General features: G+C 37.9%; 1 protein-coding gene across 2 annotated transcripts in view; it reads left to right on the top strand.

The window, feature by feature from the left end:
• Positions 1–12,858, top strand: part of LAMA4 (laminin subunit alpha 4) — a 163,811-nt gene extending 150,953 nt beyond the window's left edge. For both annotated transcript variants that reach the window (XM_074368470.1, XM_045524527.2), the window contains 8 exons: positions 820–1,007; positions 2,233–2,422; positions 3,186–3,341; positions 4,611–4,770; positions 6,476–6,606; positions 8,064–8,157; positions 8,632–8,751; positions 12,399–12,858. In XM_074368470.1, the coding sequence (XP_074224571.1) occupies positions 820–1,007; positions 2,233–2,422; positions 3,186–3,341; positions 4,611–4,770; positions 6,476–6,606; positions 8,064–8,157; positions 8,632–8,751; positions 12,399–12,544 (1,185 nt within the window). In that variant the 3' untranslated portion in view covers positions 12,545–12,858. The remainder of the gene's footprint in view (positions 1–819; positions 1,008–2,232; positions 2,423–3,185; positions 3,342–4,610; positions 4,771–6,475; positions 6,607–8,063; positions 8,158–8,631; positions 8,752–12,398) is intronic.
• Positions 12,859–15,071: the final 2,213 nt, after the last annotated feature.

Genomic DNA, 15,071 nt, shown 5'->3' on the forward strand with positions numbered 1-15,071 from the left:
TTATGAGAGACTTCTGCCATCAAGTCCTCCTTCCGGGTGTGATAGAGCCAATCAGTCCTTGTTTGAGTTTTTCAGTCCTTATGTGGGCTTTTCCGGTTGTTGTCATGGCAATCGTCAACTGTCATGGCCCTGGTGGGTGTGTCATTTAGTGTGTTAATACATTACAGTGAGTGTATAATGAGGCTCAAAGTCCACTGGAAGTCAAATCCCTCATCCTCTTGGACTCTGTGGTTTCTAACCAGTTCTTGTTTCTTCTCAGTAGCTGCCTCCTGAGACTTAGATAATAGTAATCGGTTTCTAGTCGAGGGAGGGGCAGGTGTATGATCCTGGGGGCAGCAGCCTTGGTAACAAGAAGGAAAGTTGCTTTTAACCAGAATGGCTACGATCTGGTGGACCCAGCATCCCCCCCAAAAAACCATCTCCTAAGATTCTGTTCAGCCAAGTTTTAAAGGGAAATGGGGGAGTAATCTCAGTTAATCGTTGAGATACGTGGTCAGAGGCACTGCCGTTCCCCAAAGCCTGGAGACTAGCCTTAATCAACTGCACGAGACCACTCTTCTAAGATTTAGGGAGGCCTGGAGGCTTCAGCTTTTCTATAAATAAGAGGCACGGGTGGGTGGGAGCTTCACAGGGTCCTGCTCCCTTTCAGTGGCAGAGGGTGGGAAGAGAGAGGCCTAATACTTCATGAATGGAAAATGCACAAATACTATCCTCTTAATTTATTATTATTATTATTAGTGATTAAGAAAATCAAAAATGAATTTTTGCTACTAATATATCAGTTTTATCACTTACATGATTCATTTCGTATTCTGATAGGGAGAGAAAAGTAAAGATGCTCCTTCATGGGATCCTGCTGGCCTGAAATTCCTAGAGAGGAATGTTCCAAGAGATTCTCATTGCCACCTTTCCAACAGCCCTAGAGCAATAGAGCATGCCTACCAGTATGGAGGAACAGCCAACAGCCGCCAAGAATTTGAACACTTAAAAGGAGATTTTGGTGAAAAGTAAAGTAACACACTATCCTTTCAGAAATTTAATGCCGTGGCTGGGCTTCATCCTTCTTTGCCATATGTCATCTTTTCTCTGTAATCTTTCTGTGCCACCTTAATTGTATTCTTTTATCATCAAAGCAAATACTAAGTAGTACACGATTCATACTGTCCAATAAATAATGGTCTCTGTGACTTTCTTGCCAAAAGTAAGGTGCATAAAACAGCATTCTCCTAGGAGTTTGCTGTATTTTATCAAAAAGAAAAGACAAAGAAAGGAAGATGGGGTAGGTTTCAAATGAATGACTCATCATATAACCTTGCTGTCACCTTCCCTCCCCCATACAAATTGCTTTCAGATTGTGGTAAGTGGGAATGTATCTGAACTGCTGGAAGGTTAATAAGGAAAGACAGTGAAAATACAAGTGTGCTTATAGCTCTACTGGCCCTCAAGTTATCTCTAAAGTCTGTCTATCACCTCTTCCTGGTATTTCACAAATCTCCAGATTACTTAGTATTATTGAAGATTTCTTTTTAAAGTGTTAGAACCCCAGCATTCTTACATAGGTCTTACATAGCTCTTTCAAACATTTACACAGGCAGGCCATTCAAAAAGAAACCCCTAACACCTTCTGATTTGCTATTTACCTCATAGGCAGAAGCAGTATTTTGTGTTCTCCAGGAAAAATTTAGAATTAATCAAACTGGAAATTAGCCTAATAAATGTATCTTATCTGTGGCCTGGAGCTAAATTGCTAGAAATTTTTATTTAATTTCTACACATTGTAGTTGTGTTTAGCATGTGATATCCATTGATTAATTTCTACTAGGAGAAAATTGAATCTGTATTTTAGATAGTACACAAATCATATTTTTCTATGCAAACTGATATATGCATATTAATTACTTACTCGTATTTTGTCCACATGAAACTTTCTTAACGTAAAGATTTTTACTAAACTAACTGCAACCGTATTTTCAAAGCAAGACATGATACGATCCTTAACTGAAACAACACTTTCATAAACATGGGATGTATCTCTGTTGTATGAGAAAGTAGAGAACTAGCAGTGCTTACCCAATATTCACTAATAATACTAAGGGAGAATTACAAGTAATGGTGCTTGGGATTAGATAGGATGGCTACTTATTTATTTTTCCACACACTCTTTTGCTTGGGAAGTTAGAGATCACCCTCAGCCTCATTTGAGGTAGTAAGCTTTTTCTTCTCATTTACCAGATCTCAGTTTTCCATTCGTCTGAAAACACGCTCCTCCCATGGGATGATTTTCTATGTCTCAGATCAAGAAGAGAATGACTTCATGACTCTATTCTTAGCCCACGGCCGCTTGGTTTTCATGTTTAATGTTGGCCATAAGAAACTGAAGATTAGAAGCCAAGAGAAATACAATGATGGATTGTGGCATGATGTAAGTTGAAGGCAGAGAATATTATTACCAGCAAATGTCCACCATTGTCAAATGAACTAATACCACACTAATGGTTTCTCCAGAAACATCCATTTAAAAAATTCTGTTACTATATGTTCAGAGTTCAATTTCAAAAACTTTAATTCATTATAAAAATGTTGAAGCATATTATCTTAAGAGATATAGTCTGAGTATTTTTTTTGACAGATCAGCTTTTTCTAGTGCAATTATTTTAAACAAATGATCAATGGCCAGCATGAACTGGTTTGGTTTATAAGGACTTTTCACTTGACTGAATCTTTTTCCCCATTGCCTATAATGTCTAAATTTTCAATGATTGCTGCATGTCTTTTATGGACTAAAGTATGGAATGTACAAAGAATAAATCTGTTAAGAAGACAGAATATAACAGAGAGAACTGCCTAAATATTGAAGCAAATCAGTGTGTATGTAATGAAAAGAGTATGCAATGTCAGCTGCATTACAATTAATTGTGATAAATTTAGGAGAGAGGGCATGTGGGCTGGCCAGCTGGGGAGAGCTTCATAGAGAACTCTGCTGAATACAAGTTGTATTCAGAACTTTAAGTCTGTAACTTTAAATCAAGCTTTAAAGAGACAAACTCTTGACCTTCAGAGAAAGGACCACTTTTTAAAAAACTTCTGTAACATTGCTATAGCAAAGTTAGGAGGAGAGGCAACACAACCTTCCCCCTAATTTGGGGATGTACTAGAGATGCACTATTTTTGTTCTCTCCATCCAGGTGATATTTATTCGGGAAAAGAGCAGCGGCCGACTGATAATTGATGGTCTTCGAGTCCTAGAAGAAAGTCTTCCTCCTACTGGAGCTGCCTGGAAAATCAAGGGTCCTATTTATTTGGGAGGTGTGGCTCCTGGAAGGGCTGCGAAAAATGTCCAGGTAAACCAGGAGTGATCAAGTAGAGCCACTGACCTTTAGAGCTGGAAGATCATTTAATCCAGTCCTCATTTTACAATTAGAAAACTGGCAAAAGTAAAATGTTAAAACTGGCAAAAGCAAAAAGTAGTTTGACTGGAGATGGGATATCAAAATGAGTATTGTCCTGCAGTTGTCTGTCTGCCCTGTGGCATTCCAAAGCCCAGAGCGATCTTTTGATTGATTCTAAGGAGGGGTGAAATGAAAAACATTTCAGAGGTATAAACTGTCATGAAAAGTTACATATCAAGGAGATACTCATTTGTTCAGCAGGTACCCATACTTCTAGTGTGAAAACAAAAGCCCCCAAAAGAAAGCATGTCTTTCCATTACATATTATTGAGTGGAAAAAAAAAGACTTTCAGGCTATTATGTAAACTATGATCTCATTTTCATTTCTTACACATACGCACAATTTGTAAATGTGCAAGGAAAAAATATGGTTACCCCTGGGGAGAAGTGAGGATATAGTTTTTAAAAAAAAGTTCTTTTTGTAATTTAAAAGTTTAAAATATTGTACCTTTAAAAAATACTTAGCAATAAAGGAATGCATCAAAGGACTAAATTTATCTTAATGTAGATATAGATTTGACTTTAACACAAAGAATTAATATACTTCTAAGACCCACTAATATATGTGAATAAAGCAAAAAAGAGGAAAATATTCTTGTTTAATGAGATTTTAGGTAAGAAGCCTCAATTCCATGATAAGCTCTTTAAAAGAAAGATTTCCAAAGCAGTATGAAATCAGTTGTCCAAAGTGGCCCATGCTGCACGTCCTGTGGTATGATAAATGCTCAGCCACAAAACAGCTAATGAAGCAAGCTTTCTGCTGTTCATTTAACCATGGTAGACTTAACAGTTAAGAACTTTGCTAGCCCTCATCAGCATTAGGTGAAGTAGGGCACAGCTGTCATTCTAGAAGAAAAATAAACTAGGACGTTTCTAATACTACATTGGAAAACCACAGCTGCAATTTATCTTGTGATGAAAAATGTAAACATTTTCATAACTTAATTACTGAAGGTTGACATCATCAAATACAAAATTCCAGCTTCAGAAAAATAGTTAAAAACAACTACCTGGGAAACTGTTGATCATTCAGACAGCTAAGATAATTAAAACGAGAAATTACTTGATTTCTCTCAGGACTCAAATCCCTTCATTTTGTTTCCCTTTGGTGCATCTGTGGGTGTTGAGAAATGGATTTTAAGAAATGTCTTCTTCTCTCAGATAAACTCAGTCTACAGTTTCAGTGGCTGTCTCAGCAGTCTCCAGCTCAATGGGGCCTCCATCACCTCCGCTTCTCAGACATTCAGTGTGACTCCTTGTTTTGAAGGTCCAATGGAAGCAGGAACATACTTTTCAACAGAAGGAGGATATGTGGTCCTAGGTAACAATTACATATGTTAAAACATGAATCATGAAATACTGCTTTCCTGGAGGTGGCCAACAGGGATATTAGGCCCAAAGTTAAAAACCACAGTGCCAAACTTACTCAGCCCTAGAACGTGCCCTCTTTCCATAAGGACCACCTTTCTCCCCTTCCACCACTCCAAACTAGATACCGGTACCATGCCCACCCGTTTGCTTTCCCAGCTAGAGCTTCTCCACAGCTGCCAAGCCTCTGGATGCAGATCACCTTGGCCACTTTAGAATCTCCTATGCTGTACTATGGTCTAATCTGTGTTGGCTCTTGGCCACCTCACTCTCTAAGTCTTTCTCTGCTCCCTCTAAGCGTCACCCATTGTCCCTACTAAGGGAAGTTCCACTTCCGCCCCTTGCCAGCAATGCCAGCAGACAGCACTATTTCTGAATTTTTATTCTCCTCAAGTATTACTCTCTCACTCACTCAACAAAAATTTTATTGTATACCTCTGGTATGATAGTCCCTATGCCAGGGAAATCCTAACAGACTCCACACAGTCACCATCCAGTCCATTCCAGCAGCATTGTATAGAGCAACCATTTATGAGGAAGGCAGCAGGATAGGTGCTGGGAAGGAAGATGGGAGAAGGGTACAAAACCACTGCTCCCTGCCCTCAACATCCCCTGAATAAAGACATTACAGTGTAGCCAAGTACACCTTCTTATACCACCCCCATGCCCAGCAGAATAACCAGAGGCTGTGTTTCCTCTCTTTGTCTAGCTAATGATTTTACTTTCCTTTCTCCTTCTTTGTCCCAACTAAAATACCTACAGGCACATTTCTCAGCCCTTTATTGAACTTCAGTGATAAGAACTCAAAGTCTTAGACAGCTTGCAAAGCATAACAACCTGAACAGTTTATGTTTTCCATAAACATTAATTAATAGCAGGAGAAATTTAAAAGTGATTTATAAGGAGATACATCAGGTGAACATTATTAAGATGCCCTGGTTTGCAGCGAGTCTCTTGGAGTGAACACAGCTATTCTTAAGAAGAATTCATTTTCTGGCATCACTGCGATCACAGCTCCTAACTGCTTTTGCTACTCTCACTTTCTTTTTCCTCCCAAATTCTCTGTAACACTGGCACCAGTTATCTTTTAAGAATTATTTTAAACACAGATCTGATCAAGTCAGCTTTCTTGCTCAATGACTGCAAAGTAAATTCAGCTTCCCATACTGGAGCACAAGAGCCCTTCCCAGTGTGACTCCCACCTGCTTTCCCCACCCAACCATGCCTCCCTCCACCCTTGCAGGGTACCGTCCACCACGCTGGCCTCTGCAGCGCTCTCCAAATATTCCAGCCTTGTTACTTGTGTTCAAACTACCTCCTTTTCCAAGTTTTCTCTTTCCTTCTTCTCACTTTTGAAATATTAAATGGTCATGCTAACTGGAATCAATTTCTCCTCACCTGAGCTCCCATAGCCACACTGTATTTTCAGCATGCTGTTCCCACCACACGCCGCACAACAGGAGTGGTATGCTGTAATCCCAGGCCTCCACAGAGCTTTCCATAGTGTGTTTGACATGAAAAATGACACTTTCTACTTACCTATTGAAAAATGCATCAAACTTTCAAAAACAGATACAAAAATATACAATAATGAAATCACACTGGAGTTACAAAATTTAGGTTGCTATTCTTAAGACTAATAGTCTTTCTCTCCACAGATGAATCTTTCAATATTGGATTGAAATTTGAGATTGCATTTGAAGTGCGTCCCAGAAGCAGTTCTGGAACCCTTGTTCATGGCCACAGTGTCAACGGGGAATACCTAAATGTTCACATGAAAAATGGGCAGGTAGTGTGTTAAAGATTGTATTAACAGTCTGTCTCCTCTGATTTTGGATTCTAAATCTGAAGCAGATATTAGTTCACAGAATTATTTCATCAGTCTTTCCTAACTGGGGCAAAAACAAAGAACGGAGAAGCTATGACATGAAATTTATTTATTTTTAAATACATAGGAAACTTTATTTATTTTGATGGAGGTACTGGGGATTGAACCCAGGACCTCATGCATGCTAAGCATGCATTCTACCACTGAGTTATACCTACCCCCCCCATAACATGAAATTTAAATGCAGGTGATATTTGGATTCAGATTCATATATTGGGAATTGATTTGATTAGAGCAAAGAGCCATGAAATTGTGGCAAAGCTTAAAAAAAAATCATTAATAATTAAAAAAATCGGAAGAGAACTTTTCAGCAATAAAATAGGAGCAGCAAACATTCAGCTATCAATAAACACTAAAACAACAGCGAAAAGAAATGTGACAATGAATGTATGTATGTTCATGTATAACTGAAAAATTGTACTCTACACTGGAATTTGACACAACATTGTAAAATGACTATAACTCAAAAAATGTTTAAAAAAAGAAAAAAGATAAAAAACACTAAAACATCTTTTTATCCATCTATAATATGTATGCATACCAGATGTCTACCTGTATGTGTATATTTATATAATACTGTATAATAATTAAATAATATATATTATATACATATATACTTTGTATATGTATATAATATATATTTTTAAATACACATATTTTCAGCTGCTAAAAATTTAAAAATTGTTGTAATTAAATACCACTTGCCTCCTTAAATAATACTACTAAAGGACTTTCATGAAAGTATTCAAATGAATATGAAGGGAAAAGTAGCATATTTTCAGTGATGTCCTTAACTTAATATAACTGCTTTTTATTTGAGTTCCAGTATATTCTATTAAACCATACAGTAATAAAACAAATCCTTATATGGTGCTTACTGTGTGTCAGATACTGTTCTAAATGCTTTATATGGATTAACTCGTTTAATCCCCCTAGTAGCTTAGTGGAGTAGGTATTCTAATCATCATTCTTGTTCTACAAATGAGAAAACATGGCACAGAGTGAGGTAAGTAGGAGCACTGAGACGTGAACCTGGGCAGTATAGCTCCAGCATCCATGCTCTTCATCAGTGTCTTAACCTGCTTTGTGTAACACATTCTATCTTTAAAATTAAGGAATTAATTCTGTCATCTTACTGTTCCTCTTCTCTCTCTTCTCTCCTGTGTCATTGTGTTCTCTCTCCGAGGTGCAGTTTAAACTGCTCTAGCCTACTGAAGAGTGACCCCTTGCGTTCAAATCGCAGAGCTAATCATGTGGGGATGTTAAAGTACTTTCCCTGTGGTGAATTTTTAAGATTTAGTTTTATCACAATGAGGAGACATGAAATTAAATTCTATACCATGCCCTGTCTTTTGCAGGTCATAGTAAAAGTCAACAATGGCATCAGAGACTTTTCCACCTCAGTAACACCCAAGCAGAGTCTCTGTGATGGCAGGTGGCATAGAATTACAGGTGAGAAAAGCTAAGTGTCCTGGGTTTCATTTATAAAGTGAGCCTACTACACACCCACCTGTGGAATGAGGATTTGGCAGAACTTACACTATAACTTATATGACAGAATAGGTGATAGATGACAGTTTAAAAGTGGCCGAGAAAATCACGTTACTGTCCTAAAATGTGTATATTAAATCCACATGTGATTTGAAAATATGAGTGCTGTCAAAGTAGTCTTAGAAAGTTGTTTAAATAATGCATAACTTATGGAGCAAAAAAGTAGTGGTAAGAGTATCTTAAATATTCTGCATTTCAAAGGAAAATGTTACAGTGATTGCTTGGTTAGACAATGCTGTTTTCAATGACCAGAAGAAAATATGGGGTTTATTCTGAAATAGATAAAACCACTGTAACTGTACTAAATTATTCCCTTTCATGTGAAAATTAATCATTCCAGTGCTACTTATGACCATTCTTTTCCCTGTATTTCAGTTATTAGAGATTCAAATGTGGTTCAGTTGGATGTAGACTCTGAAGTGAACCATGTGGTTGGACCCCTGAATCCAAAACCGGTTGATCACAGGGAGCCTGTGTTTGTTGGAGGTGTTCCAGGTAAGAGCTATTTAAAAGCAACAAGTTTCCGAATCCAAAAAAACAGTAAGTTCTCATAATTATTATAGTGTTGAACTGTGTGTTTTCATAACTCACCTAATAACTCAAAGGATTTTATATACAATATCCTTTCATAGGAAAAAGTATACTGACAATTATGAATCCTTATCCAAGGATCAGAACAAAGTAACAGATAACTACACCCAGCATTCTAACCACCAGATACTACTCTCCCTCTGCCATATGTGCGTAATTATTTCTCTCTCTTCCCTTTACATATCCTCCTCTCACACACACTCAATGAAACACCTACTCTGTTCTATCTCTAACACTAAGAAAAGTCATTTACTAATACTGCTCCAGGGTCTGAGAACCTTGGAGAACTAAAAGTTTGCTGATAATTGGTCCCCTTCCATTCTAAGAGAGAATACACAGTTCTTCCCATCCAGGACTAGGCTGAAGTGTGAAAACAGCTGCAGACCATAAGTTCTGTTGTTTCTACATAGTGACATTCCCTAAGAGAGGTTCCCAGCTGCAGTATGTAAATATCATCAGTAACATCACAGCTGTCATCTGCTCAGAATGGTGTATAATCCAGGATGGTGATAGGACGACACTTGTGGACCCCCCACAATCATTTTAAACCTCTAAAGTAGGTCCATGACCTTATGTTGGAAGTGTTTGTTTCACACACTTCATTTACTTGGAAAAACCAAATGTTAAATCTAGAGAGAAGGAAAATCAAGCTTTTAACATCTGGAATGTGGTGGGGATTGTAAGGAAAAACTTAGCGTGGTTTTTAACCATGTTAAAACCAACTTGACTATTTTAGACTGACCTGTGTAAAGGCAAATAATGCTTTAATTAAGAGAGCGAGAAAGATTAAGCATCTGATCTTGAGTACTGGCAAAAAAGTGGCAATTAAGCACTTTACTGCTTTGTAACACAAAGTTTTCAAACACTACTATAGACAATAGCAGAAACTCACTGATGGAATATTTGAAACCCTCAAAAAGCAACCCTTCCTCTCCTTTACTTCCACCGTCTAATCCCATCTCCATTCCTTAGTCTTCCCTTCCTGCTCCTGGCTTTGCTTCTGAAAGGGATACTGACAAAGACCACATTGCACTTCATGCAGGTACAGAGCGGAAGATGTGTCCCATCCATTCTTCCACTTCCGCACATTGCTTTCTTCCTGGACATCACAACGTAGTTTAAAATATTGCAGTTTCTCAAAGGCCTACAGGATCAGATTCAGCATAGTATGCAAGGTCCTGACCATCTGAATGATCCTTGCCTCTGCCTGTAGGTTCTCCCCTTACCTTCTGGGACTTGCAGTTCTCTGAGTGGTCAGTGATGGTCTTTTTGCTTCAGGCCTTTGCACAAGTGCACAGGGTCTCAATTTCTGGAAAATGTTCTTCCTTGATCTCCCTAGTACCTTGTCAAGGAACAACATCTCCTGCTTCACCCCTAACTTAACTCCTACTGACCTTGAGGCTCCAACTCAGACTTCTTACATGCCCCCTCTTCTCCTAGAATGCACTACGCATACCACTTGCTGAAGCTAAATAGCACACTCCTTGCTGCCAGAGATTATGACTTTAACACACAACAAATAGGTACTGAGTGTCTGTCTCTTTAAGTGCTGTTCTAGGCTCCAGGAGATGGACAAAACAAGCATGGCCCTCCCTTCAGGAAGTTACAGTATTTGTTTTTTGCACTGACAGTGCTTACTATGTCTTTCAAATATTTGTCTCCCTGATTTGTGTTTGTTTTCAGTGTTTCATCCCTGCGTTACACACTGCCATCATCTCTCACTGCGAGAGTTGCTAAGCTCCACAAACTGGGTGGGCAAGATATACCTGAAGCCGAATTCAGCCTGCCTGAGACATATAATGAATAGCAAATATTAGCTAATGAGCCAGCACACAGGAACTAGCAAGACCAAAGGGGCCTACCCACCAGCCCACTGCAGCACTGCAGCTTTTAATTCCATCCAGGAATCATGCCAGCAAGCCTAGAACAAAAGCAATTATGATTTAAGCCGAATGTCATTAATTACATCATTTGAGCTGCTCAAGATTAATTCCACTAAAATCACATCAGAAACTGGGGCATGAAAAAGAATAACTAAAGGAAATTAGGCATAAATAAAACTCCTATGTGTGCTGAAGCCTCTTGGAATGCCGTCCAGTTCTCTTATACCAGGCAGAACCCTGGTAACACATTATTTCTATCAATATAAAAAGTTAATGCATTAAAATTTAATGAACTATATATACACCAAAAAACTAAACCTTACTGTATTATCATTTAAAAGTCAAAGTTAGAAGTTAAAGAATTTTTTGAGTTAATGACTATTCATTCCTCTACTGAAAATCCTGATTACTCTGTGTATAGTCAGGCTTTCAACCTGAGGAATGTTCACACCAAAGGGTGGTGAGCTTGGGCAGAATCAAAATCCATGTTCTAAAACTAGTATGCAAAATGAACAGAAGAAATAGATGTTTCTACCCCTTATATTCTTTCTTGTTCATTCATCTTTATTCTGATGATGAATAACCTGAGTAGGCTTGAAGAATATGTATAGTCATACTAAACTAGAGACAAAGGAAATTGATCTCAGGCCCCTTCTAAATCTAAAATTTGATAATTATCATTCTAAATATGAAATGCTATTTCCGTGATTTATTTTCAATACAAAGCTTCTGCATATTCTTAATCTACATTGCTTAGAAAATTTATTATAGCTGCTTGATGGTATTTAATTTGCTGCCCTGTTTTATGTTCCTTCCTGAGTTACTGACTTCTAAGTATTTTCCATCTTTTATCTGCTATTACTCACATAGCTGTTTTGTACATAATAATAAGCTTTGACTAAATGGATTTTAATTTCATGATATTTCTAAGCTCTCTAAATTGCTTTAAATTATATTGCTTCTATCATCTCAACACATTTAATTGTGTCTGTGCAATTAATAAGCATAAGGCTTCTTCTAGATCTCTAATTAAGATAAGGGGAGAAAATTCCCCTGGCATGTCCCAGGGCACCTGTACCCACACAAAGACTAGGCTAGTTATCATTATCCATTTGTAGTTCTTAAGCCCTGAGCTCAGAAAAATTAAAACTTAGTTTATTTGAATTCATTATTTTCTCATTATATTTTATGAGCTTGGCAAAAATGTGGAGGATTAAGGATGAAGGGTAATGATACAAATTAAACAGAAACATTAACAAAGTCTAAAAAGAGTGTGGAAGTTAAAATTTCCCCTTTCTCAGTAAATCACACAAAATAAGTGAAGCCCAGGTGAAATTAACTCTAAAAAGCATAGCGAGATCCTGAAAATTAATTGCTGAAGATTTACATGTAAGTGGTAAATTTCAGTGGTAAATATACAGCTGAATTATACCCAGAAATTTGATCATGGAAAACATGGCAAAACTTTAAAGTTATCACATGTTCATATTACTTCAAAAGCAGATAATGTTCCTGAAAAAACATGTAAATTTTTACTATATTCCATCTTTCACATGTGAATCATCTTGATAATGTGAGCAGTTATGATTGCATTTTTTTGCCACAAAACAATATTTGGGCTTGGAATTCCTCAATTGCAATCTTTGTTTCATTTCTTTCTTTTTTCAGAGTCTCTACTGACACCGCGCTTGGCCCCTGACAAACCCTTCACAGGCTGCATCCGTCACTTTGTGATTGACGGGCGCCCAGTGAGCTTCAGTAAAGCAGCCCTGGTCAGCGGCGCAGTGAGCATCAACTCCTGTCCAGCAGCCTGACACAGCAGCGCTGCCCAAGCACAAAGTTCTTTAGAGCACTGAAAGAAACACAAAGCCAGCCAGGAGGAGTGGCAACTCTTCCTCTCAGTGGAAGCTTTCATCTAGTTGAGCAGAACTTAAATGAATCATCAGGGATTGGATGTTTATTATTTCTTATTTGGAGTCTTACCTTGGATCCAAAATGTCTGCCATGGCGACAATCAGAGGAGCGTTAAACTTACCTGTATTGTATTACTTCCTGCTGGTGAAATTACTGTTCCTGTTTCTAATAAAATAGAAGGGATTCTAAATAAACACTGGCACACATTTTTAAAGTGTGGCTAGATTCTCAGATTCATCTTTCTTTCAGGGAAGATAACATTCAATCTATACCAAAATATGTTTGGTATACTTTCTTTATCCTGAAAAGATTTACTACTTTACAGAAAATCTAAAATTAGATGATAGATTTGCTTTTAGCACTTTTGTTTGGTCTATCAGTATAGCAACAATATTTTAGGTTTATCAAGATTTAATAAAGTAAATTTCTAACAAATTATCAGAAAATGGTAATATAATTTGTTTCTAGGTAAGAAAAAAAGAATGCCTCAATCAAATAAATGCCTACTTTTTCCCCTTACTTCCTTGAAAGAAAAATAAAATTTTGCATGAGGGGAGGTTCTTGTAGGATATTGTTACTGTGTGTTCAGTAAGAATCACGAAAGACATTAGAGCAAAGAGTAAGACAAAATCATACAATTCAACTTAAAATTACAAAAGTTTGTTATTAAGTTTTTTTCTCACATACCTGCAACACAACTAGTATTAATTCTAAAATTTTATAATTTTTATGTATCTATAATAGAGTCTAGAAAAAGAAAAATAGGCTTGACTACCTGGTAGAATAGTAAAATATAGAAACTGAAATAAAAGAATTATACATGAAAAGATAATGCTGAAGACAAAATAAGTGAAAACAGGCCCTCGTATCAACAGGTTTGAAGATATGTAAAGAGAGTAATTTTGGGGTAAGGGGGGGAGTATAAAATATGTTGAGGAATTACTAAGGGAATAATCTCTTACATACATGTGTAACTTTTTACATTCCCCTCATACCCTCATGTCTCAGGTACATTAATAATAATGATGAAGGTCAATGAAAATAGCTAATATCTATTTATACAGGACTTACTAAGTGCCAGCCTCCAAGATAAGCTAAATTAGATATCATTTGATCATCACACTAATTCTATGAGGTAGCACTTGCAGATGAGAAACCGGAGATTTAGAAAGGTTTAATAACTTGCCGGCTATCATTCAGCTAAATGGAGGAGCCAGAATTGGAAATAAGGCTGCCTGCCTCCGAGGGCAGCATGATTGTCCCCTTGTTTCTTGTCTCCAGAGGACTGTCTGCCTTCAGGCCAACTCTCAGCTGGCCTCTAAAGCTGGAGTCACAAACTCAAGTGCCTATAGAGCCAGAAAGGTATCATAAAGAAGTGAAGCTGGTGGGGTCTGACTGAGAAAATCAAAAGGGTACCTGCCATGGCTCATCTAGAAGGCCAGCAGGTATTCAGTCAATTGTTACCATGAAAGAACACAAGACTTAAAGGGCCAAAATTTCCAAAAGAGGCTGGAAACGTGAAATTTGAGAGGTCTGAAATGGCCTGATTTTTCAGTTAGTAACTAATTAAAATTAAAACAATAGCAATCAGAACAGCAAAATACTAGGTTGACCAAACAAAACCTTCTGCGAGCTTTATGTGTTTTCTGGGCTAACGACTCTGAATCCAGTATCTAGGGCCTTAACCAGTATGGACTGAACCAATGCTTAAAACACACTAAGCCCTCACAGGACTCCATCAGAGCCAAGCAGGAGGCAGTAGCTCTGAAACAGCCTACCATTTTATTTTCTAAAAGTGTTTCCTGAGGCATCCTGTCCCTTCATTCTCAGCCGTAGCCCAAAGTAAACTAAACCAGCCAAGCTGCCAACCCTGGCTAGACCTCCAGTAGCTCCAGCAGGCATGGATGCAGACTCTCATATATGCAGACTAAAACCACAAAAATTCTTCTACCTTCTCTACAATTTACAAGGCCACTTCTTTGCAGAGTTAGTATTTCACGTTCTTATGGTCAGCAAATGAGAATCTACTGACCCATGTCTGCTGACCCTCTTAATGACTACAGAATGACCTTGAACTTTGAATATACCATTTATAAGAGCTTGATTCAGTTCTTAGATAGGGACCACATCTTCTCTCAACTTCTGTCTAGGGAGAAAGAAGTAGGATTTATTTTCTTTTAGTTGCACATAGTATATCAGAACTTCATATAGAGAAGTATGGATTGGGTGTTCAGAGTAATTTTGACCAGTTGACCCCTGCCAGTTCAGAGCCCCTTCAAAATGAAGAGGCCTCCCATAGCCCCAGTTTGAAGGAAAAACAGCCCTTTTTGGGCTTGTGTCCCACTTCCTCCTCTCATGGCCACAGCTGATTGGGTGAGGGCACCATCTTATAGCCTCCTGGTGAAGCAACATCCCACTATCTGGTGG

Source organism: Camelus bactrianus, chromosome 8, assembly GCF_048773025.1.
Source record: "Camelus bactrianus isolate YW-2024 breed Bactrian camel chromosome 8, ASM4877302v1, whole genome shotgun sequence".
NCBI lineage: Eukaryota > Metazoa > Chordata > Mammalia > Artiodactyla > Camelidae > Camelus > Camelus bactrianus.